This window comes from Gossypium hirsutum, chromosome D11 (assembly GCF_007990345.1).
Source record: "Gossypium hirsutum isolate 1008001.06 chromosome D11, Gossypium_hirsutum_v2.1, whole genome shotgun sequence".
Classification (NCBI taxonomy): Eukaryota; Viridiplantae; Streptophyta; class Magnoliopsida; order Malvales; family Malvaceae; genus Gossypium; species Gossypium hirsutum.
The window spans coordinates 70,436,553-70,461,790 of record NC_053447.1 but is presented as its reverse complement, the minus strand read 5'-3'; the positions used below and the strand labels follow the sequence as shown (position 1 = coordinate 70,461,790).

Here is a 25,238-nt window from a genome sequence, read left to right as displayed (position 1 = left end):
ACAGCCAAAAAATAATAAAATATGTTCACATTGAACAACTTCAATAATTGTCAGACAACCTCAATAAATATATAAAATCAATAGCAAGTTGTTGGTTTGTACAGTGAAAACGCTTGCTCTCGGATTTTCGTATTTGCCGAAACCTCCATATTTTAGATGGACTTTTTATTTTAAAGATAAAAATGAAGTAGCCATCAATTTTTTTATGAGGTGTGATCGAATCACTTCATAATTTGATTATTTTAATAAAATGTTTAATTTATTAAAACAATAATTTTCTGTCTACAAAATTCAAGAAATGAGTTTGGGAGTCAGTTACGCACAAGGAAAGATTAGCATCCTCGTGACGCCCAAAATTGGTACCTAGTTGATTATTTGATGTCTTAGTGTTGAGAATAAAAAATTTAAAGAGAATTTAAAATATGATCCCTTTTTGTATTAATATATTGCTTAACTAAATCAAATTTAATAGAAAATGCCTTATTCCGAGTTAATCGAAAAGAAGGATCATGGCCCGTGAGTTAGGACACGATGCCTCTAATTCTCGAAAATTAGAATAATTACCGTTTGATTGTTACCTAAATTTTGTTTGTTGTTATTTTAAATAGGATATTCGATTACTTCAGTTTTAGGAAGATGTCATACTCCATAAGTTAGGAGCACAACTTCTCGAATTCTAAAAATAATGAACATTGCCTCGGTTTTAAGTATTTTCTATTCGTTAGATAAAACGAAGGTAAATTTTTAAATGATGTATATTTAATTTATTTAGGTATGATGTAAAAACTGATAAATAGATTTTAACATGATAGCATAGTGATTAGCAAAGTATGGTAAAATGATAAGGGTAAAACGAATGAAATAATAATGTCATAATGATAAAAAATAAATGGAATAAGAAAATAAAAAATTATGCTCGTGAATGATAATAAAAATGTGCCTATTTATAATAATAGCGATAACCATGTCATGGTTATCGTCATAATGTTAACATGAACGATAAAAATAATAATAATACTAATAATAATAATAACAGTACGAGTAAAAATGCACAAATAAAAGGAAATGTAAACAATATAAATTTTTAAATATATGAAAAAGGGGTAAATAAATAATAAACAAATAAAAATAGTTCATAAAAGGTTGAAAATAAATAAATAAATGACTGAACCTAAATTTAAATGAAATTAAGAGCATAAATTGTGATAAAATAAATTAATAAAGGACTAAAATGTGACGCGCGAAAAGGAACAGGGTCCAAATGGAAAATTATCCCAAACCTCAGGACACGCGTCATTCCCCAAAAGGTCAGCGAATGGGGGACCAAATTGAAAGCAAGTTGGAATTAACGATGCAATCTAAAAGGAAAAAAATGACTTAGGACCAAATTATAAAAGGGTTCAAAAGCGGAAGGACCGAGACCACAAATAGACCATTCCATGAAAACATACGGATCCTGCTAAGTAATCGGGTCAGGTTTTGGGTCACGTCAAAATGACGTCGTTTTGGGGTTTCTGAAGCCAGGCCAACACAACGTCGTACCCAGGCCCTCTATAAGTAAAAAATTTTAGAAAAAATTACTTCCCCCCGCGTTTTAAAAAAAACCCTCTTCTTTCTCATTTTTTCTTTCTGAACACAGCCTAAGGTCCGGCCATAAGGCCGTCTAGAGCCTGTCATGGCCACCGGTCATCGGTGACAGCAACCGTCGCCTTCGGTTACCAGAGTTACAAAAACGAGCCCTTTCAGCCCTTCTTCGGTCTAAATGTGAAGGCCAAGTCTTCTGTTCGAAAAAAGAAGAAGAAATCTTCGGCCCCTCCACGTAACTTACGCACGCCTTTCACACCTTATTCCGTCGAAGCCCAGGCCAAACCTTAAAGGGTTATGGGGTTTTAGATGTTGGAGAAGACCTTCGATGACGGAGGGAGGTGAAACGACTCAGGTAAAAAAAAGAGATTTTTATCTTTTTATTTATTATTTTTTGAAATAAAAAACAAAAATAAAAGAATCACCTTCGTTTTTCTTTTAATGTTTTTTTGTTCTTCGTATTTTCTCCGTGTCCAAGTTACATGCCATTGTTATGGCTTTTATAGCCATATATTACAAAATCGTTTATCTTTTTGCTTTTTCTTTTTTTTTTCTTTCTTCCATTTCTGCCTTTTGCTTCTCTGTTCTTCTTTCTTTGTAGGTGGTGGTGGAGGGTCAACGGAGACGACGAGAGTCGAGCCTTTACTATTTTGGTGCAATGATGGCAGAGCGGTAGACCTCAAGGCGTGGGTGTCTTCAGGCGAAGTGTCCGCTGACATGGCAAGGAGCGGTGGCTCAAAGGGCTAGGTTTTTTTAGTTTCCTGAAAACTTATGTAACACCCCCTACCTATATCCGTTGTCGGAATAGGGCACGAGGCATTACCGGAGTTTACTGAACATTTTAAATAATTCTGAGTCATTTGTTATTCATATTCTGAAAATAATCATAACATCCCCCTATTGGGCCCTCGAAGCCCAAAACATTCATTAGGAACCTACTGGGATTAAATCAGAATCATAGGGAATTTTTCGCAGAATTCTAAATATATATATAGATTTTAGAATTTTTTTTATTTCTGAATTAGGTGCAGGATTCATACGAGCGTATCACATAACAAATCTTTTCATAAGAAATTGCATAACTGAAACATTTCCACTCTTTCATAAGCTCAATTATATTTTCATCTAAGCACTTACCATTCCAATGCACCTTATAATTAAACATATTACCATTCAATAGTAATTTGGCTCTTGCCAAAACTTCAAGCAACAACATTGGTTAGCGTACTTTAATATTGACAAACTTATTTTCTCGCCATGTCTCACTTAAATTTATTACTTGTCTTAATACACATAATTTTCCTTGTATCAACGCATCAAAAATAGTATCATATTTACATGTCATGATACATATCATTTTCTTCTTGTTTCTTCTTAAATATAAATCATTCAATTCATTATGACAATATTTCATGTACCATAATTTTTATAAGTTCAATGTATATTTATTCCAATAGCAGGTCATAATTTTGAATATGCATAATTATCAGGCAAGTTTCACATACATGTATTTTCAATGTCATATTTCAGTATATCAAATAATTATCATTTCTATGTATTTCAAGTTTAATTTCATGATTTGAAGTACTTATCATTTTCTATTTTTATCCCGTTAAATTTCTCGAAATTTTGATGGATTTTCAGCGGTACACTTTAGTGTACAAATTCGGGTCCATCAATTCATATTCATGTGCGTACATTTTCCAATTCAGAGAGCACACTCTCGCGAACCTCATTTCTTATAGCGGGATTACCAGTCCTGGCTAAATCCCCTGCAAGAGAGCACACTCTCGCGAACCTCATTTCTTACAGCGGGATTACCAGTCCAGGCTAAATCCCCTGCAAGAGAGCACACTCCCGCGAACCTCATTTCTTACAGCGGGATTACCAGCCCAGGCTAAATCCCCTGTAATATAAACTCATAGAGTATTGTCAGGATTATCAGCCCAGGCTAAATCCCCTGCAATGACAATTACTCTAATGAGCTTGGATCTGAATTACCAGTCCAAGATAAATTGAGACCCTAATTCAGATTACCCGTCCGGGCTAAATCCATTTTCCACATATTCTTTGGGAGGGCTATATCAGGATAGGATCACCCGTCCGAGCTAGATCCTTTTTACCGTCAATTCCTTTTCAAAGATCTATCGAATTTTCCTTCTATTCAACCAGGATTTCTTCCCCCTTTTTATCAAATATATCAATGTTTCATCAATTTTCATACAATGAACATTCAAATCATATTCACATCAATAACAAACATTTCAAGCATTTAAGAATATAATTCAAGTTACATGAACTTACCTCGTTCCTTGTTCATGTTTACAATTTCACTAATCCAATGTCTTTTCTTTTCCACATTCAAGTCTCGTATTTGAGTCATTCGGATCTTTATAAATAAATTTAATCATCATTTTCATTCATTTCATATTCTAATACATTCAATTAATGCTCTAGGCAAGATTACCATTTTGCCCCTAAGCTTTTAATTAATGATGATTTTAATCCTTAGGCTCAGAAAAATAAATTTTTGTAATTTTAATCCTTGTTTTAAGCCTAATTATTCCCATACATATTGATAACAGCCCATGAATTCTATAAAATATTAGAATTTTTCATAATTTCAACACTTTTCAATTTAATCCCTAAAACATGTTTTCACCCGATCTTGTTCTAATTTCATTCAATTTTGTAATTTAAATAAATAAACAATCCATTTCATGCAATTTGGTCATTTTTGAAATTTTTACAAAATTACCCATAAAGTTTTACTTTTATTCAATTTAGTCCCTGAGCCTAAAACGTGCAAATTATCCATGCTAGCTGAATATTCATTCATATATATATATTCCTCCTCCTCTCCATTCCACATCCTTAATTTATATAACATGCTTATAAGTAACATTATCTATGATTTCACTATTTACTTGTAAATTGATTCAAAGTTGTCCATTTGAGTCATAGTCACTAAATTATTTTTATCTTGAGTTACAAAACTCCAAATTAGGATCTGCTAATTTTCCCTGAAACTAGACTCACATATCTTCTTACCATAAAATTTTCAGAATTTTTGGTTTAGCCAATAAGTACAGTTTATTCTTTAAATTCACCTCTGTTCTGCTGTCTAACAGTTCCGACCCTTCTTTACTAAAACTTAATTATCTCTTTGTACATAATTCAGGTGATGTTCTCATTTATTTCTATTGAAAAGTAGACTCATTTAGGATTTTAAACATATAAATTTAATCTTCTAATTATTTTTATTCAATTTTTTATGATTTTCCAAACACAAAAAAGGGGAACCCAAATTCATTCTGACATTGTCTCACAAAATTTATTATATCTCATGATTTACAATTTCATTACTTACACCGTTTCTTCTATGAGAAACTAGATTTAGTAAGCTTTAATTCCATATTTTTTCTCTTCACTAACATATCAAGAACGTAGGACCATATATACGAAAACTTTACATTAACATCATTTCCATACTTTTTCAATAATATCAAACTTAGAAATATATTAAAATCTTGATGTTCTTACATTGTCATATTGATTTCAATCTTTAACTTGATTTTCTCTCTCCTCCAGCTTCTATTTCTTGAATCTAACTTGATATTCTAGCTTCCCATAGTCTCCTTGTTATCTTTCTCTGTTGATGGATATGAAAATTCTTTTGATTTCTGGATGAAAATGGTAAATTTTTTGTGAAAGGACTAAATTGTAAAGAAAAGAAAGTTTCTTTCTTTCTTTTCTCTTCATACGTTGGAATGCATGGGAGAAGATGATGATTCTTCATCTTTCCTTCCATATATATATACTAAATAAAATAATAATAAAATAATATTTAAAAATCAAATTAAAATATTAATAAACTAATATTTATTTATTTAATTAATCTAAAATATCTCCAACATCATCATTATCTTCCTCTCTCTTCTAATTGATCATTTTACCCTTTATGATCTTTTAAAATTTCATCCTTGAGTCATCACTTAATTTGGTAAAATTGCAATTTAATCCCTAAAAATTCTTCACCTTTTTCAATTTGGTCCTAATCCATCCATTTTTCTTAGTTTCTAGATCATTCCACCCTTAAAATATTTACACCATTGGTCCTTCAACTTTTTCATATTTACACTTTAACCCGTCAAATTTTGAGTATTTACTCTTGGGCAACAAAACTTTTCTCACTTTTGCGATTTAATTCTTTCTTGAACTAATATGTCATAATATACTTCTCAATGTTGACATAACTCCAAAATTTTCCCTTTTTGCCACTTTATTTCCTTATTTTATTATATCAAAGATAATATCTTACTGTAAACATTTTTGGGGTATTACAACTTAAGTTGTGGGCCTCAGGGTTTTGTGTTATTGGGCCTGTAATTTGGGTAATGTATTGGGTCCTATTTTTTTGTAAGTGGACTTGGATTTTTTTATTTTTTGGTTTTTATATTTTGTTTATTTATTTTTGATTTTGGGCAGGACAAAATTGGGCCGTTACAGTATTTATAAGGGTTAATACATATTTTGCTCCTGAACTTAGTCACTTGTACTTGATTGGTACTTAAATATTTTCTTTGGATTTAATTGGTACCTAAATTTTAATTTTGTTACATACATTGGTACCTCAACAATAACACTGTTAAAATACGCTACGTGACACTAACAACCAATAGCATGATGATACATAGAAACCCCACATTTTGAAACGCGACAAAAATCTAAAAATTTAAAAAATAACATATAAAGTCAAATGCAAGTTGTTGCTCTGTATACTCAAAATGCTTGCTCTTGGACCATCATATTTATAAGATTTAAATTGGTACTTAAAGTTTTCTTCTTGGTCTAATTAGATACTTGATAAGCTATAAAAGTAACATGTTTTAATCACATTCTTCATGTGTGTTTAGATTATTAATTGTGTAAATTAGTGAATTTGATGCTCCTAATCCTTTAAATTCATGTCTCTATACTTAGGAGAGCAGTTGGGAGTGAAAGTAGTGAAAAGCGAGCCAAAATTGGATAAATAGAGCTGTTTCTAGGAACTACACGGCATGGGCATTCCCACACGGGCTGGCTACATGCCCATGTGCCATCCCGTGTCAATAACGCACCCTGTTTCCCAAATATGCAGAAAAACTCAATTTTTAGGCTTTCTGAGCATTCTAAAGTCTATAAATAACAATTAGAAGAGGACTTAAGGGACACACAGAAAAGATTGAAGAACGCCATCGGAATCAACTCGGAAGCGAATCTCCTACAAGATTGAATATCTCCATTTAATTTCTTTAAAAGTTTTATTGAGTTTCTTTATGTATTGTTGTTATCCTAATTTTGAGATGTTTCTTTTTAGGATTATGAACTAAATTCCCTAGATACCTAGGGAAGATGAATCCTATGATGAATCTTATTATTTGATTTCTGATTTACATGATAAATACTTGATTCTTGTTCTCAATTATGTGTGTTTATTTCGTGTTTTAATATTTTTAGGATATTCATTCATGTTTAATACGCTTATTTCAGTGGAGCAAAAGTCCCTGTTTAAGAGTAGATATAGTATAATTGAGTGGAGTTGCATGCAATCCTAGAAATATGACAACATAAATCTACCGGATTAGAGTCAAATCTAATAAAGGAATCCATAAATCGGGTTAATGCGACAATATATAGGGGTTTTAATTAGAAATAGATTTCAATTAATCAACCTAGAGTCAGTTGTTATTACTCTTGAAAGAGATATTAATATAATTTAGGGATTTTTACGATTCAATGCACAAGTGAATAAATCATTTAAATTCAGATTCATAATAATACGTGAAGTCTAGGTGGATTCTTTCCTGGGTATTGTCTATCTCATTGGTATCTTCGATAATTTTCGTATTTCATTCTCTGTTGCTTTCTTAGTTAAATTAGTTTAGTAATTTTAGATTAAAAACAATCACTCCAAATTGTTAGCTAAATAATAAAAAAAGGGTAATTCCTAGTACTTTTAGCCCTCGTGGATACGATATTCCTACTCACTATAACTATACTATTATTCGATAGATGCGCTTGCCTTAATCGTATTCATAGTTAGTTTAGTAACCATCAATACTTGAACTCGGTTTTAAAGTTCAATTTGGTCCCTGATTTTTATTTTGGTCCAATTAGGTTCTTGAACTTAGCTTTTTGGTCTAAACTAGTACTTACAGTAAATGACTTATTTTAATTGATTTGAACTATGAAGCCAAGTTTGGTTACTAATTTGAACAAAAAGACCAAGTTTAGGTACTTAGTTGAAAAAAAAAACCTTAAGTACTAATTTAAGGCTCAGGGTTGATTTATTTCATGGAAAACAACTTACAAAAAATGGTTTATAGAAAATGTGATATTTTCTTTTGTTTGGATTAGAGTTGTCCATGGGCTGTGTCACCCAGCCTGGCCTGAAGGCTCGCCTAAAAAATTAGAGGGTTTGGAAAAAAAATAGGCAAAAAATTGGGCTTGGGAAAAAATAAGCCCATTTAGAAAATGGGTCAAACCTGAGGTAAGGTTTTTTTGGGTTGCCCCAAATTTGCAATAAAAATCCTGCTGTTTTGCCGTTGTTTTTTTCACTTTTTGCTATTGTTTTGCTACTATTTTACTATTATGTTAATACTATTTTGTTGTTAATGTTTGAATATTATATAACACTTGTTTTATTTGTTAATTTTGCTATTACTTCAGAGGTATTTTCTTGTTAAGTTGCACTTATCTTAGTGTTATTTAAAGATATTTTTTAAAAATTTATTTTCAATTTATTGGGAAATATTTATTTTAATATTTTTAGTGTATTTGGTGTATTATATTTTTAAAATTTTTATCTAAAAAATAAAATTAAAAAATAAAATTTGTTGGGCCAGATTTTATCATTTGTATCCGGGTCGAGCTTGGGTAAAAATTCAGGCTATTTTTTGGATTAGGCCAGGTTTGGGCCTATCAATCGTGCCTAAAATTTTGTTAGAACCCAATCCGACCCATAGATAACTCTAGTTTAAATGATTTTATGTAAAACATTTTATAGTATTTGTTAGATTTTCCAAAAGATTCTAAAATTGTAATGCTAACTACTAAACATTCAAAAATACTCCTTAATTCAAAAGTATTTTTTTATATTATATTATTTTTATTTAAATTAAATATATTAATTAATTCTCTTAAATATCTTAATAATTATTTATGGCTAAATACAATTTAAATTACATAAACAAACATGTGCATATAACATCTCTTTTAAATACATTAATTGAGCAATATCAAAAGCAATCGTGACTACTAATATTTTTCACAACATTTACATAGACTTAAATAATTCACAAATATAGGCTCTTAACAATTTGATGTGACATGATTTATGGTCAAACAATAGTTACTTAGTTACAGGAAGAATTAACAATGATATCAACAACTACTGGAACACTAAGCTTAACAAGAAACTCGTGGCCATGAATATGACTTCGCCACCACCATTCTCATTTTTTCATTAGACTCCATATGTTTCATTTAAATTTTTATTATCTCTACACAAAGACTGCACTCGGTGGCGGAGTGTAGGGGAGATCCGGGGGACCATGGCTCCCCCTAAAATGGTAAATTTTTAATTTAGGTCTTTTATAATTTATAAATTTTAAATTAGTAATAGTAGAATTATAAACATAGGCTATTGAAACGATGAAATTACATTTTTATATCATAAAAATATACAATTTAATTTCACCCCCTCAAAAAAAAATTTTAGCTCTGCCACTGACTAACTGCACTACTTATCACACTCGAACCAGATTTTTCACAGCCTTTGAGCTAATGTCATCAATTCAATCTAATATTTTGAACAATGGCAACACTACTTTAGCTACCAATTATTCTATTATTCACATCTTGGAGACTTTAGTGAATTACATGCACTGTTACCGGTGAAAGTAGATCAACTTTCTCATGTTTGGTAGTGAACCAAGCAACACTTCATTTGATGGTATTTCTACCCATATCAGTTTTGGCAAAAAGATCAAGCAAGAAGACGAGTAATTTTTAGGTTTTGGTGCCTCTCATGGCTATGAAGATAATCAGAATTTCATGTTGAGATTTAACACCAATAATGGAGATTAAAATATTAACCAACGAACTGAGAAGTCAAATGGATACAATTTAAATAATCCAAAAATTTTGTCTAACATGAAAGCAAACATAAATATATATATATATTTTCACATTTGCTACCTCATAAAAAAATATGTTAGAACTAACATAAAGACACATATCCATTGCATCAAGCTTCATGGTTGTAGCCCTATGCAAGTGAGACACAGTGGCGATCATGTTCTATAAATAATTGCAGCTCAAAATGAAAAGCTAGATGGTGGGATATTATTAATCAGGTTCTTAAATGGGAACTTCCTGTGTGCAAATCCTGAAGGATTTGTGAGATTTAATTGTTTTAGGTTAGTGGGTTTATATTTTAATCCTGAATTTCCTGTGCAAACCCTTGATTTGTGAGAATCCAGGTATGTATTCTGAATTTCTGATTTCTATTAGCTTGAATTCTAAATCTATAAGGGTATTGCAAGTTGGTAAAATGGATTGATATAGGCTTCCCGATTGTGTCAAGGCTGATACTTCTCAAGCTTTCAGTTCTACCATTCCATGCATTGAAAACCATGAAGCGGATTGCCGAGGTTGTAGTAAACTATCGTGACCCTTTGGACATGAGGAACCGAAATGGTGTACGACATGATATGAAAGCAACTCAGATTAGCCCCTTTCTTCCACAACGCCTGGATTCGTATTCGTGTAATGGAAATACCCATGCCTGGCAGATTAGCAAGAAGATTAGCTTTGTATATAGCTCCAGTGTGAGGCCAGTCTAATCACCAATGTTTTGTTTGCTTTTTTAGCCCAATTTCTAAATGACTCCAAAACCAAATCAATCTCAAAAAATTATTCAAATTAGATAAACTTCCTTTTTCTCTAACGTGCTTATATTCTGTTGCTCAGTATATGTTTATATTCAGCTCTACTTCATTTTTTTTTTACTATGTTTGAGAGATAGATTAAAATTGTTCTGTTAAACTGCTTTGTATGTTTCATCATTTTCTCCATTATGCTCTTTGAACCAACACATAAAATTGTGAATCTATGATCTTAAAATGGTGGAATCAGTTGATCATCTTCAATTCCAATCTTTGATATTGTGGTGCTACAATGTAAATTGCTTAATTTAGTGATGATAATTTTTATAGAGTTACCACTAAATAAGGGCTTTTATATTGCTCTAAGCCATCAAAATATAAATAGTTATTGATCAAGCAATACTCTGTCTCAAATAAGCAGGCAATCAATTTGGATTATGATCGAATTAGAGGTAACTAAAGGGTCACTAAAATTTTCCATTTCTTTTTGCATACAATTTTGGACTCTTTAAAGACGGAAAGGGAAAAGGTGTCTGTCAAATCCCAACTTTTTTTTGTTCTTTCTGTAGGATCTTTAGCTGAACAATTATTTTAGTCTCTCACTTCTGTACAAAATAGTGGATATTCTCTCTAACTAGTACTAGTGTCAACACCATGATATTGAAACTCCATATTGCTTGGAGCTTGTGACATAGATGGAGGTTTTTACAGTGTGGTTAACTTTGATTACATGATGTTGAACTTTTCGTTGATTTTATGTTGGCAATCAATTGCTTGAATGCAATATAGACCGGAAAAGTCAATCCGGCAAATACAAACTAGTTGTCAGGCTCGCCGAAAGCTTTTTACCTGCAATTAATAGGGGCAATTTTGTGGCATTTCATCGATACTTATAAATGTTGGTAAAAGTAAATATATTTTTTAGCGCATGTTATTTTTCTTCTCTACCCATACTAGAGAAATTTATGATCATTTCAATAACGTTGTTCAACGTATCAAAGCAAGTTTTACATCATTACTTATAGATTTACTACAGATTAGGACAAATTGATTGTTATTAGGGGTGAAAAGTTTGATTGAAACGAGTGAAAAAATTTCGAGTTAATTGAGTTGACAAGTTTTATTTTATCATCCTAACTTAATTTAAATTTTTTTCAAACCGAGTCGAATAAAATCGAGTGAAATTGTTTGAGTTAAATTAAAAAAATTAAATATGTCAAATTAAAATTTTTTTATAATATAACTAATTTCATGTTAAAGCACATAAATTTGAAACCATATATATTTGAAAACTTTTTCAAAGAAAAATAATAAAAGAATACTTTAGTAACTTGAATCATATCTCCAAAATTATTATTCTAGAAAATTTTTAATTTTTATATTTCTTTATATATTTTTTAGAATTTCTTCTAGAATTTTTTTAAAAATATAAATTTTTGAATTTTTATAAATATTTTAAATTTTTGAAAATTATTTTGTTTATTTTATAATTTTTGTTCGAAGAGAGACGAATTTGCTTATTTTTAAACTTGGCAGGGATCAAAAAGGATATTTATACCAATTTGTTATTCGAATTATTTAAGTTATTTAGATTGTAAAATTCAACTCAACTCTAACTCGAAACTCGAATAAGTAATTCAAGTTGACTCGAATAAATAATTCGAGTTAACTCGAATAACTCAAACAACTCGAGTCGATTAACTCAAAATTAAAAAAAAATAAAATTTTTAAATCGATTCGAATTTTACTAGCCCTAATTATTTTTCTCCTCCGTGTTTGTTAAATCTTTTAAAAAGCGAATTCCCCACTCAGTCGACTCCTTTTAATTTCTTTTCAAAAACAAAAATAAGAGACAGAAAGAAGGTGATAGCACTTGAATTTAGAACAAACATACGAAAAGGAATTTTTTAGAACCATAAAGAATAATTTCCCACTAACCCTTCTTTCTCTTATTGCGATGCACTTTCTCTCATTTCCTTCCAAATACTGTTATTTTATTTGAATATTATAATAAAAAGTCGTAGTTGATGAATTAAGAGGATACCATATCTTACATTACTAAATCTTGTCTCTTAATTTCTTTCCATTATGATAACTACTTTTTAATAAATTATACAAATAGAAGATAAGATTGGAATGAGAGAAAATTGAAATACTTCTCCCCAACATACATCATTTTCTCTTCTTTTCCTTTTTAAGTGGCAATGCTCTTTTCTTTGGTTTAAAAATATTGATATATTTTTAATATAATTTTATTACTAAATTCACTTGTTTTTAATTTGTCTTATATAAAACTAGCTCGGAATTCTGATGGTTTGATGGTTAAAGAGATTCATCATCTTAAGTGTGGCCTGGGATCGAGTTGTGTTAATCACGTTAATTGTTTAGACTTTACTTTATTACTGTAATTCACCAAAAAAAAAAAAACTAAGAAGAAAGGTAGTGTTAATTTTATCTTACCACTTGCACCACAAACAACAATTTATTCCCCTTTTAAAGTATTGCACTAAATTCATAGTCCTTTTAAAACACTACTTGGATTTTATATAAAAATAGTTATTTTTATTTTTCATTTTTAAAATATTTTAATTTGTGTTTTTTAAATCACTTCAAAATGAATAGAAAAGTTGATATTTGTTACTATGCCACATCAGAAATTAATTAGTTTTTTAAAATAAATATATTAAAATTTCTAAAATTTTTAAAAATATATATATAAATTATCAAAAAATTTAAAAAATGTAAAATTTATTAAATTTATTCAATAATAAAAATTATAATAATACTCTATAATTTTTGAATTTTTAAAAAATTCTAGATAAATTTTTCAAATGTTAAAATTTTCGTTATTTAAATGAAGTATCTCCATCATTTGTAGTTATTTATTATTCAATTAATGACTGAAAATGATTGACAGATTCAATCATAATCTTTCTTACTTTCGACATATGCACAGTTGTACTTACTTCACTCTTTCTACTATTAAGAGAACACAATTCCTCCTGTTTTAGTTTTTTTTTTACCGGTTTTTAGTAAAAGTAAATTGCTAGGGAACTATACTAGTAATCTATCTAATTTTATTGTAGAAATTTTTGGAATTAGTGATTAAACTATGCTAACTAGTAATATTTTTTTTCAGAACAAAGGAGGAGATTACTCAATTCATTTCCGTATCGCTCATGATCTATATAATAACCTCCATTTCAAATACAAATCCATTTTTGCGTAACAAGTATATGAAAATCCATGAGAAGTAATTGGACCTATTGTATGTGTCAATTGCCATTTAACAAATAACTCCGTCGAGTTTTAAGAGTTAAAAATTTAAATAAATAACTGAAATAATTTTTTTTATAAAGGTAAAAGAGCCAAATAAATGAGTTAAATTTGAGGAAAATGCCAATTTTGAAAAAAAAAATTTAAAGAAATGGGTTGATGTTGGAGAGAAGATGAAAAAGCATCCAACAAAACATGTTTTCCTATTTTCTCTCCAAAATTAACATATTCCCCTAAATATCTTAAAAATTGGCCTATTTCTAATTTTTTTCTCCAAAATTGACACTTCTCTCAAATTTAGCCTGAATAAATGATTATGCTTTTAAGAAATTAGTAAACCTTTTAAATATGATTTTATCATAAACATACTTAAATAATTCACAAATATGTAGCTAATATAGGCTCTTAATAGTTTGATCCCACATTATTTATGTCCAACAATAGTTGCTTACTAAGAAGGATTAACAATGATATCAATAACTATCAAAACACTAAGCTTAAGAAATAACTCTTGTTCATGAATCTGACTTCTCAATCCCAGAGAAAACCACCACCAGTCCCATCTTTTCATCACACTCCATCTGTTTCATTTCAATCTTTATCGTCTCTATACAAGAACTGCACTACTTATCACACTTCAACCAAATTTTTCACAGCCTTTGAGCCAATGTCACAAAGAAGCTTTAACTAAGACATAGTGAATATGAAATAAACCATTTAAAGAAAATAAAAAATTAAAATAACGGTAAATTACACCAATAGTCACTAATTTTGGGATAGCTGACAAAATAGTCACTTTAATTTCAATTCAATTACTCAACTTTCAAAAAATAATAAAATAATCACTAGTGTTATAGATATAACAGAAAACTGAAGTGACCCACTAACTTACCATGTTGGCATCTCACGTGGAAACGACGACCTCTACACCATCCAATTAACTTGCAATATTTGACTAGAATAGTAAAGAAAAAAAAAAGTGGGGGAAGCAAAAGATGGAAGGGAAGAACCCATATCTATATGCTTTTTTTCTTCTTCTCTATGTTGAGTGTTTTATTATTATTATTTTGTTTGTTTCCTCTATCTAATCACTTTATTGAATTTGCAAAGAAAGGAAAAGACAATAAAAAGAAATTGAAACCAAAATTAAGATTTAAAAATTGATAAAATACAAAAAAAAATCTTATATCTTTCTCTCTTTCTCCTTTATTTTTCTTATTATCCTTCAATCTTTGTTTTTTTTTTTGATTACTTATGTATTGTTATTGACCAAAATTATGCGAGAAGGGACTGTACCAAAATCGAGATATCTCAACGCGTTTTGATTTGTTTAATGTTGCCGATGAGAGAAGGGACGATGCTGGCGAAAGAAAGGGAGAAAAGCAAGATGATTTTGTGAAAAGAACATAAGAACTAAGAGAAGCAAGTGTAAAATGACTTGGGAAAATAAAAGGGTAAGTCGTTTTTTCAGTTGACCAGTAAAATAACTTACATAATTTTAAAATTTTCATTTGAATTTAATTTTTTTAAAATTAAAAATATTAAAATTTATATTGAAATTTATAATAAATTAACATTAAATTTAAACTATTAAAAATAATAATATAATGTGACCATTTCATACAATTATTTTCAACTTGAATTTATCTATATCGAAAAAACAATACTTCTACCTTTCAATACTATTTACGATAATAGTTATAGAAATTGATGTCAGAGTCCCACATCTTTTTTAACTTCCCATGTGAAAGTCATCGGTTGTTGTGCTTGAATATTGCAGGTTCCTCATCTCCATTACTTAGATCTTAGCTACTGCCTACCCAAACCCACAACTGTTTCCTTCTCTATTTTCCCATCTTAGCTACGTTCAGTCCACAAAATAAACCTTTTCCAGTTCTTCACTCTTTGTCTTCTACTCCCCTCAGATCATTTTCTGCTCCGCATTAGCTTGATGTTTGTAACAACGGTTTCCTTGTTTCCTTATTATTATTTGAATCTGCTCCCAGCCTTCCCTCTCTTATTCTATCACTTAAACTTTTTGCTTGACTTTTGAATACCCCTTTCCCCAGAAAAACATGGAAGTTATTACGGGCACCGCTAGCAACCTTGTTGCCGGAGTTGTGGGATACTTGTTCCAAAAAGTTAAACGTAATTTCAGCTACGTTTGCCGCTATAGAAGAATGGTTTCGGTTTTCGAGAAGAAAGTCGAGACGTTGAAAGACAAAAGACACGGAGTGCTGTTAGATGTTGATGCTGCTGAAAAGAACGGCGAGAATATATACCCCGAAGTCAACCTTTGGCTGGCGAAAGCTGATAAAATGACCGATTCAGAGTTGAAGGAAGTGAAGGGTCTAGAAAACGAAGCAAATAACAAGTGTTTCATCGGCTTGTGCCCTAATTTCAAGGCTCGCTATCGGCTTAGCAAGAAAGCAGAAGAAGAAGCCGCTGCCGTTGATGAACTCCTCCAGCAAGGCGGGTTTGACAAAGTATCATATCGGGATGTCCCGCGGCCCATATTGTTTGTACCTCCTAAAGATTTTGAGGACTTTGATTCAAGAAGGTTGATGTTTAACAATATCATGGAGGCGGTGAAAGATCCTAATGTCAACATAATAGGAGTGCACGGAATGCCTGGTGTTGGCAAGACTACGCTTGTGAGAGAAGTTGTCAGACAAGTCAAAGAAGATAAGTTATTCGACTCGGTGGTTATGGCTGTTGTGACTCATACTCCTGACGTCCAGAAAATTCAAGATCAAATTGCAGATATGTTGGGATTGAAATTTGAGGAGCAAAGTATGATTGGAAGAGCAAGTCGTTTGTTCCAAAGGTTGATGAAAGAGAATATTCTTGTTGTTTTAGATGACATTTGGGCAAAATTAGACCTGATGGAAGTGGGGATTCCTTTGGGAGACGAGGATCAGGGATGCACCATATTGCTGACATCCAGAGATCTTAATGTTTTGTTGAAGGACATGGATGCTAAAAAGAATTTTCCAATCGGAGTTTTAGAACATGAAGAAGCATGGCATTTCTTCAAGAATATTATGGGAGATGGTGTTGAAAGTTCTGACTTGTTGCCTATAGCAACTGAGGTAGCTAAAAAATGTGGTGGTCTACCAATTGCCATTAGAACACTTGCGACGTTTTTGAAAAATGAGCCTCCTTTTGTATGGGAGGATGCTTTGCGACAGCTAAGCAAGCCATCGTCGAGCAACTTCAAAGGAGTACCAGCAACTGTATATTCAACTATAGGGTGGAGTTACGATCGTTTACAAAGCGAGGAACATAAACAGACTTTCTTACTTTGCAGTGTAATGGGTCATAATGCTTCCCTTGATTTGTTGCTTGTGTTTGCAATGGGGTTAGGGTTATTTCGTGGTGTCAGTACAATTAAAGAAACAAGGAACAAATTGTTGACAGTGGTGAGTCATCTCAAAGCTTCTTGTTTGTTACTTGATGGTTGTACCAATTTGCACTTTGATATGCATGATCTTATTTCTGATGTGGCCAAGTCAATCGCTTCTAAAGGCAACCCTGTGTTTGATTTAAGGCGCAAACATGATTTGAATGATTGGCCAGATGATGAAACAATGAAAGAGTGCGACAAAATAGTATGTATTGGAATGAGCGAGCTTCCTGATCAGTTGAAATGCCCCAAACTTACTTTTTTATGTATGGGTAGCGAGGATCCTCGGATGAAAATACCAACAACCTTTTTTAAGGAAACGAAAAATCTTAAAGTCGTATATTTGGTTGGCATAAGCTTGCCTTCATCAATTTCTTTGCTAGGAAACCTTCGAGTACTAAGGTTGGTTAATTGTGTGTTGGGAGATATAGCACTTATTGGAGAGCTCAAGAATCTGGAAATTCTTAACATTGTGAGTTCTGATATTGAAATGCTACCCAAGGAAATAGGACAACTGACTAAGCTAAAGCGGTTAGATTTACGTGGTTGTTCCAAACTCAAAAGAATTCCACCTGGTGTCTTGTGTAAATTGTCTAGATTAGAAGAACTATATATGGATATAAGTTTTGTTGAATGGGTAGCAGAGGGACACTCCAGCCTGCAAAGCAATTCTAGTCTTGCTGAATTGAAAGCTTTGTCATGTTTAACTGCTTTAGAAATTCATATCTCTAATGCCAAGATTATTCCCAAAGACTTTTCCTTTGAAAAGTTGCAAAGATACATTATTTTCATCGGAGAAGCATCGCATTGGGATTGGAATTGGGGTTGGGTCAATGAGTACTCCAGAACACTAAAGCTTAACCTACAGACAAGCATTAGCTTTCTTAATAATGAAGTCAGAGTTTTATTGAAAAAAGCTGAAAATTTATATATAGATGAAGTGAAAGGGGTGGAGATTTTGTTACACGAATTAGAAGTTGGGAATTATTTTCAGAAATTGAAGAATCTGCATATCCAGAATGGTGAGATGGTCCAATATATCCTTAAAGAGAGTGATGCAGTTCAGAAAATTGAATTTCTTCAACTTGAGTCACTGACACTGCAGGGTCTACCGAATCTCATTAGCTTTTGCTCCAAAAACGAAGGTTCAACTTCCATATCTCTACAAGATATTGCCCTTTTCAAGCAAAAGGTATTTAAACATATTTTTTCTTCATCCAGTGCATGCATTTTTATTATTCAATTACGCAAGACGTTATCTAATTAGACAATTATATATTTTTTATGATATTTTGTGTAGCATTAAAGCTAATGGAAATATCAAATTAAAGAGTTTTTTTGAATTAGATTTGGCGAGTAAACAAGTGCTTGTGTACAGATATTGTTTCCTAAGCTGGAGAAGTTGAAACTATCCTCAATTAGCATCGAAAGAATATGGAGTCCCCAAGCGTTTTGTTCAACTCAAAATTTAACAAGTTTGATCATTAAGGGCTGTGCCAACTTAAAAAATGTTTTATCCGACTCCATGGCTGAATATTTGCAGCACCTCAAATGCTTGGAAATTAGTGACTGCAAGTGCATACAGGAAATAATATCAACGGATAAAATGATCCAAGAAACATTCAAAAGTAGAACTCTAATCCGCTTCCCTGGATTGAACTTACTCAAATTGAAGGGTCTTCAGAAACTCATCGGCTTTTGCCATGAAGATCATACTGTTGAATTCCCAGTCTTGACAGTTCTTGAGATAGAAAATTGTCCAGAATTTAAGGGATTCATACATGATTCTACGAAGAAAGATATCCCTACCCATGGAGTTTTGTTCAATAATAAGGTGCTCTTTTCAGTGAAGCACATTTTTCTTTTTTCTATTTCCTTTTGTAGTTGTTATACTTAACTCTTTTAATCATTGCTTCCATTGGCATGAATAATGAATTGTAGGTTGCTTTTCCCAACTTGGAGAGGATCACAATCTCCCGTTTAAGGAATGCAAAGAGGATCTGGTACAACCAACTTCATACAAATTCATTTTCTATGCTAAAAGAGCTGATTGTTAAGGAATGTGATGTATTGTTGAACATCTTTCCACCTTTTCTTTTGAGGGTTTTTCAAAGATTGGAGAAATTAATAGTGACCGATTGTGCTTCACTAGAACAAGTGTTCCAACTCCAAGTGCAAGAGTTAGATATTGAAGAAACATATGTGGTACACAGTCAGTTAAGAGAAGTGAATCTCGTTTGCCTACCAAAGTTGAAGCATGTTTGGACCAAGTATCGTAAACGAAATATTTCTTTTGGAAATCTACGATATGTAATTATTTGTGAATGTTGGAGCTTGAAAACTTTGTTTCCATTTTCAATTGCTAAAGATCTTCAACAACTTGAAAGACTTACTATTGATAGGTGTGGGTTGGAGGAGATTGTTGCTAAGAGTGTTGAAGAATCAGATGAACAGGACATTTTTTTTGCATTTAATCAGTTGTCCTTCCTTAAACTTTGGTGTCTACCGTACCTAACATGTTTCTACCAAGGAATGCATAGAACAACATGGCCTGCATTAAAGCAATTGACGATATCTGGGTGTGGGAGGATTAAGATATTTGGGCATGAAGAATCCCAAATCCGACATTCACTTTTCCTTGTTGAAAAGGTATGAACTATCTCACATTTTCTTTTAGCAAAGTTGATAAATTGTATTTAAATCATTTTGTATCTCTCAACTAATACATGCAAATATTCAGTTGAAAATGTAAAATAATCACCAAATTCATATTTTTCCCTATCTAACTATTAATCTCCAACAGTTCTAAATTATATTTTAGCAACGAATTCTATATAACTCTTTACCTATTAAAAAAAACCTAACCTGCATATTTTTAATATAGAAATTAAAACTACAAATACACATCACTTCAAACTATTGATTCCATAGTTCATTTATGGGCTTATGTTATCTGTTATAGCTTTTCTTTTATATTAGGTGTTCCTGTTTCAATGAAATTCTAAATACTCTACGACATTCATTGTTCTTTCTTGTTTCTTCTTAGGTTATCCCCCAATTGGAGGAGGTTTCACTTAGCCATGGTGATATTGCGATGATAAGTGATGGCCAGTTTAAGGCTGAATTATTTTGCAATATAAAATTGCTTCGGATTTCTTGCTACTTTGATGAATCAGCTGTTTTCCCGATTTCTTTCGTTCAAATGTTTTACAATTTGGAATGGCTGGAGGTGGTTTCTTGCAATTTCAAAGAGCTAGCTACTTTCAAAAGCGCTGCATGTGAAGATAAAGACATGATTAGCACGATCTCAAAAATCAAGAAGTTGAAATTGAATATGGTTAACAACATAAGATATCTATGGAAGCAAGACTCCCCGCTTGACCATATTTGTGCAAGCCTCGAATGTCTTGAAGTTTTGCAGTGTGGCAATTTGATTAATTTAGGATTAGATCTTTCATCTTTTGAAAATCTTACAACTTTAGATGTTTGGAAATGCAATAAGATGTCAGAACTTATTACATCTTTCAAAGCCAAAAGTTTGGTGTGCCTTGTTACAATGAGAATAAGAGAATGTGAAATGATGAGAGTAGTAGTTGCAAGCGGCGGGGATGATACGTCATATAAGAATATTTTCATAGCGCTAAAACGTTTGGAGCTTCATTTTTTACCAAGCCTCACAAGGTTTTGCTCAGGCAATTACACCTTAAGGTTTCCATCCTTAGAACAAGTTACTTTGAGCCAATGTCCTAGAATGAAGAACTTCTATCAAGGAGCTTTAAGCACACCAAAACTTCATAAAGTGCAATTAACAGAAACAGATTTTAAGGGACGTTGGGTTGGTGGCCTTAATGCCACCGTGGAGCAATTATACAAAGAGCAGGTACTTATTTAAAAATTCACTGAAAGATCGATATATATACATTTAATTATGGTTTGTGTAATTTATTTTCACAATAGCGAGGGCCCTTGTTAAATATGTTGGTATGAAAGTTTGACTTTGATATGTTGCTTATTAGGTTGGATATCGTGGTCTAAAGCATTTGAAGTTGTCAGAGTTTCCGGAGTTGGTAGACATATGGAGTAAAAATCCTCAAGAAATGTTGGATTTTACAACTCTTGAATATCTAGAGGTTTTTGATTCCAACAATTTGAAATACATTTTGTTCTGATGAATTTAATAAACTGTGCAAGTCAGAAGGGATCGTGAGACACTTGACAGTTCGTCATACTCCACAACAAAACGGCATTGCAGAACGAATGAACAGAACGATCATGGAGAAGGTTCGATGTATGTTGTCAAATGCCAACTTATCAAAGTCATTTTGGGCAGAAGCAGCCTCTACTGCATGTTTTTTAATCAACCGATCTCCATCCGTTGCTATTGAAAAAAAGACTCCACAAGAGGTATGGTCTGGTAATCCTGCTGACTATTCTGATTTAAAGATCTTTGGTTGTCCTGCGTATGCTTATGTTGATAATGGAAAATTAGAACCGAGATCTATTAAATGTGTTTTTTTTAGTTATAAAGCTGATGTAAAAGGGTATACGTTATGGTGTTCTGAAAATAGAAAAGTTGTGATTAGCAGAGATGTTGTTTTTGATGAAACTACTATGCTACCTAACTTATCTCTTAAAGACTCTTCCAATAAAGAAAATCAAAAGCAGGTGGAGCATCAGATTAATCTAGAATCTGCAACAGAGTCGACTACTAAAGCCAGTACGAAAATTCAAAATAGAGTTGCTTCTTCACCACAATACTCTATCGCCAAAAATAGAACTAGAAGAAAAATTAAACCTCCAAAGAAGTATGCCGAGGCTGATCTAGTTGCTTATGCTTTAAATGTGGCTGAAGATATAGATGCAAATCAAGAGCCATCTAATTATTCTGAGGCGATTAGTTGTGAAGATTCAGAAAAGTGGATGTTTGCTATGCAAGAGGAGATGGAATCACTCCACAAAAATAAAACATGGGATCTCGTGAAACTTCCCAAAGGTAAAAAGGTTATTCGTTGTAAATGGGTGTTTAAAAAAAAAGAGGGGACTCCAAGAGTTGAATAACCCAGATATAAAGCAAGGCTTGTTGCAAAGGGTTACAGTCAAATTCCAGGAGTGGATTTCACAGATGTGTTCTCTCCAGTTGTGAAGCATAGTTCGATTCGAGCTTTGCTTAGTATTGTGGCCATGCATGATTTGGAGCTTGAGCAGTTAGATGTAAAAACTGCATTTTTGCATGGAGAACTTGAGGAGGATATTTACATGCAACAACCAGAGGGTTTTACAGTCTCAGAAAAAGAAGACTATGTTTGCTTGCTGAAAAAGTCCCTTTACGGTTTGAAACAGTCACCAAGACAGTGGTATAAGAGGTTTGATTCCTTTATGACTTCTCATGATTTTAAAAGAAGTAGCTTTGACAGTTGTGTTTACTTTAAGAAAAACAGTGATGGTTCTTTTGTGTATCTACTCCTTTATGTTGATGACATGTTGATAGCAGCGAAAGATAAAGGAGAGATAAGAAAGGTCAAAGGCCAACTAAGTGAGAATTTGATATGAAAGACTTGGGACCAGCAAAGAATATACTTGGTATGGAGATTCTCAGGGATAGAAAAGCAAGTAAATTGTATCTAAGTCAGAAATGATACATTGAGAAAGTTCTTTCTAGATTCAATATGCAGAATGCTAAGCCTGTTAGTACTCCTTTAGCAGCCCATTTCAGACTTTCATCGGCTTTGTCTCCACAATCAGATGATGAGATTGAGTACATGTCACATGTTCCATACTCTAGTGCAGTGGGATCTCTCATGTATGCCATGGTTTGTTCACGTCCAGATTTATCATATGCAGTTAGTGCAGTTAGCAGATACATGGCGAATCCTGGTAAAGAACATTGGAAAGCAGTTCAGTGGGTTTTAAGATACTTACGAGGTACTACCGATGTTTGCTTACAGTTTGGAAGAACTAGAGATGGAGTCATTGGATATGTTGATGCTGATTTTGCTGGGGACCTCGATAGAAGAAGATCTCTCACCGGTTATGTCTTTACAATCGGAGGTTGTGCAATCAGTTGGAAAGCCACTTTGCAAACTACAGTCGCTTTGTCTACCACTGAAGCTGAGTACATGGCGATTACTGAGGCTTGTAAAGAAGCTATATGGTTGAAGGGACTCTTTAGTGAACTCAATGAAGACCTTCAAATCAATACAGTATTTTGTGACAGTCAGAGTGTCATCTTCCTTACAAAAGATCAAATGTTTCATGAGAGAACAAAACACATTGATGTTCGGTATCATTTTGTTCGTGATATTATTGCTCTTGGTGATATTGTTGTGAGCAAAATTAGTACTCATGAAAATCCTGCAGATATGATGACTAAGTCACTTCCTATAACCAAGTTTGAGTATTGCTTAGACTTGATTGGTGTTCATTGTTGCAAATAAACCCTTAAGGGGTTTTATGGAAGAGGTGGAGAAACTTGTTCGTTGAGAGTTCGCGATGAAGAACTTGTTCATTAAGAATTCGTGTCAAGGTGGAGATTGTTAGAATTAAGTGACCCAAATCCTTATTTAAATAAAATACTGTGGTAAAATAAAATAAAAGTAAAATCCTTATAGAATCATACTTCTTTTATTTTATTTTAAAATAAGGTTTCTAAACCTTATTAAATTCCATCTATTTGATATTATTTGAATAAGGAGTTTCACTCCTATTAGAATAAGGTTGACAAGCCTATAAATAGGCATAGTCTACTCCTCTTGTAATTAAGTTTTCGACATAGTGAATTTTCTTCTCCTCTGCCCGTGGTTTTTTCCCGAAAGGGTTTCCACGTAAAATCTGTGTGTTCTTTATTTTTTCTATTTCTATTTTTCTTTGCAATATATTGTCATTACCGACATTATATTTTTCACATATAAAATACAAAAAAAAACTCATATCTTTCTCTCTTTCTCCTTTATTTTTCTTATTATCCTTCAATCTTTGTTTGTTTGTTTTTTTTTTGTTCTGGTTACTCATGTATTGTTATTAACCAAAATTAGGTGAGAAGGGACTGTGCCAAAATCGAGATATCTCAACACGTTTTGATTTGTTTAATGTTGCCGATGAGAGAAGTGACGATGCTGGCGAAAGAAAGGGAGAAAAGCAAGATGATTTTGTGAAAAGAACATAAGAACTAAGGGCCAGTTCTTTATTGCTTTTGAAAAGTACTGTGGAAAAGTGCTTTTGAGAAGTGCTTTTGAAAAATTTGGTTTAAAATTTGAATGTTTAGCATTGCTGTCAAAAAGTGCTTTTCAGAAATAAAATGTCCATTTTAGACATGTTATTATCAAGTAACAAATATGCATTTAAATCATATTTAAATTACTTAATATTATTATATTTTAGTAAGAATATAAAAAATTATTATAACTTGTTGTTAATATTTTAATATATAAAATATAAATTTTAAATATTTTTAAGCAATAAATATTAATTATTTATAAAATTTAATTAGAATATATAAACTATATTTTAAATATTTAAATATAACCATTAAATATTTGTAATTAGTATTTTAAAAAAATATTTTTTTATTTATAATTAATGATTTTAACACAATTGTAATTAAGCACCAAAAAAAAATATCATGCTATTGGAGGGGTGAAAAAGTAATTAAGCACCAAAAGTGCTTTTGGGAGAGGTGTAATACCCAATTTTAGCCCGGGCTCACAAAAAAATAATAAACCCAAAATAATAAAACAAAGTCTAAGTCCAGTAATATCATTTGGCCCGATCGGAATGGCCCATTACTTGAAAAGGTTGAAGGTTCATCTACAAGCTTATGGAAACATAATCTTTAAGGACATGCAATATTAGATATGATATGCAATCTTAGAAGATATGATTTTGTAATCTTAGAGATTTAATTTGTAGATACCCTTTAATCTTAGCAGTTGATGTAATTGATCTGTACAGTTGGATTTGGGGAGACTCAACTATAAATAGAGGCCTCTCCCTTCATTGTAAAGGACTTGGAGTTGGGAGTAATAATAATTCTTAAGAGTATTTAC

The 25,238-nt window shown here is 31.9% G+C and overlaps 1 protein-coding gene and 1 pseudogene across 1 annotated transcript; both read left to right on the top strand.

Moving 5' to 3' along the window:
* The first annotated feature begins 1,912 nt into the window (after positions 1 to 1,912).
* LOC107925798 (uncharacterized) lies at positions 1,913 to 10,472 on the top strand (annotated as a pseudogene).
* Positions 10,473 to 15,502: 5,030 nt separating this feature from the next.
* LOC107925942 (probable disease resistance protein At4g27220) lies at positions 15,503 to 24,505 on the top strand. The gene is made up of 5 exons (XM_016856703.2): positions 15,503 to 18,388; positions 18,575 to 19,030; positions 19,138 to 19,845; positions 20,243 to 21,076; positions 21,213 to 24,505. The coding sequence occupies exons 1-5, from the start codon at positions 15,866 to 15,868 to the stop codon at positions 21,363 to 21,365; spliced, it is 4,674 nt and encodes a 1,557-aa protein (XP_016712192.2). The 5' UTR covers positions 15,503 to 15,865; the 3' UTR covers positions 21,366 to 24,505.
* The last annotated feature ends 733 nt before the right edge of the window (positions 24,506 to 25,238 follow it).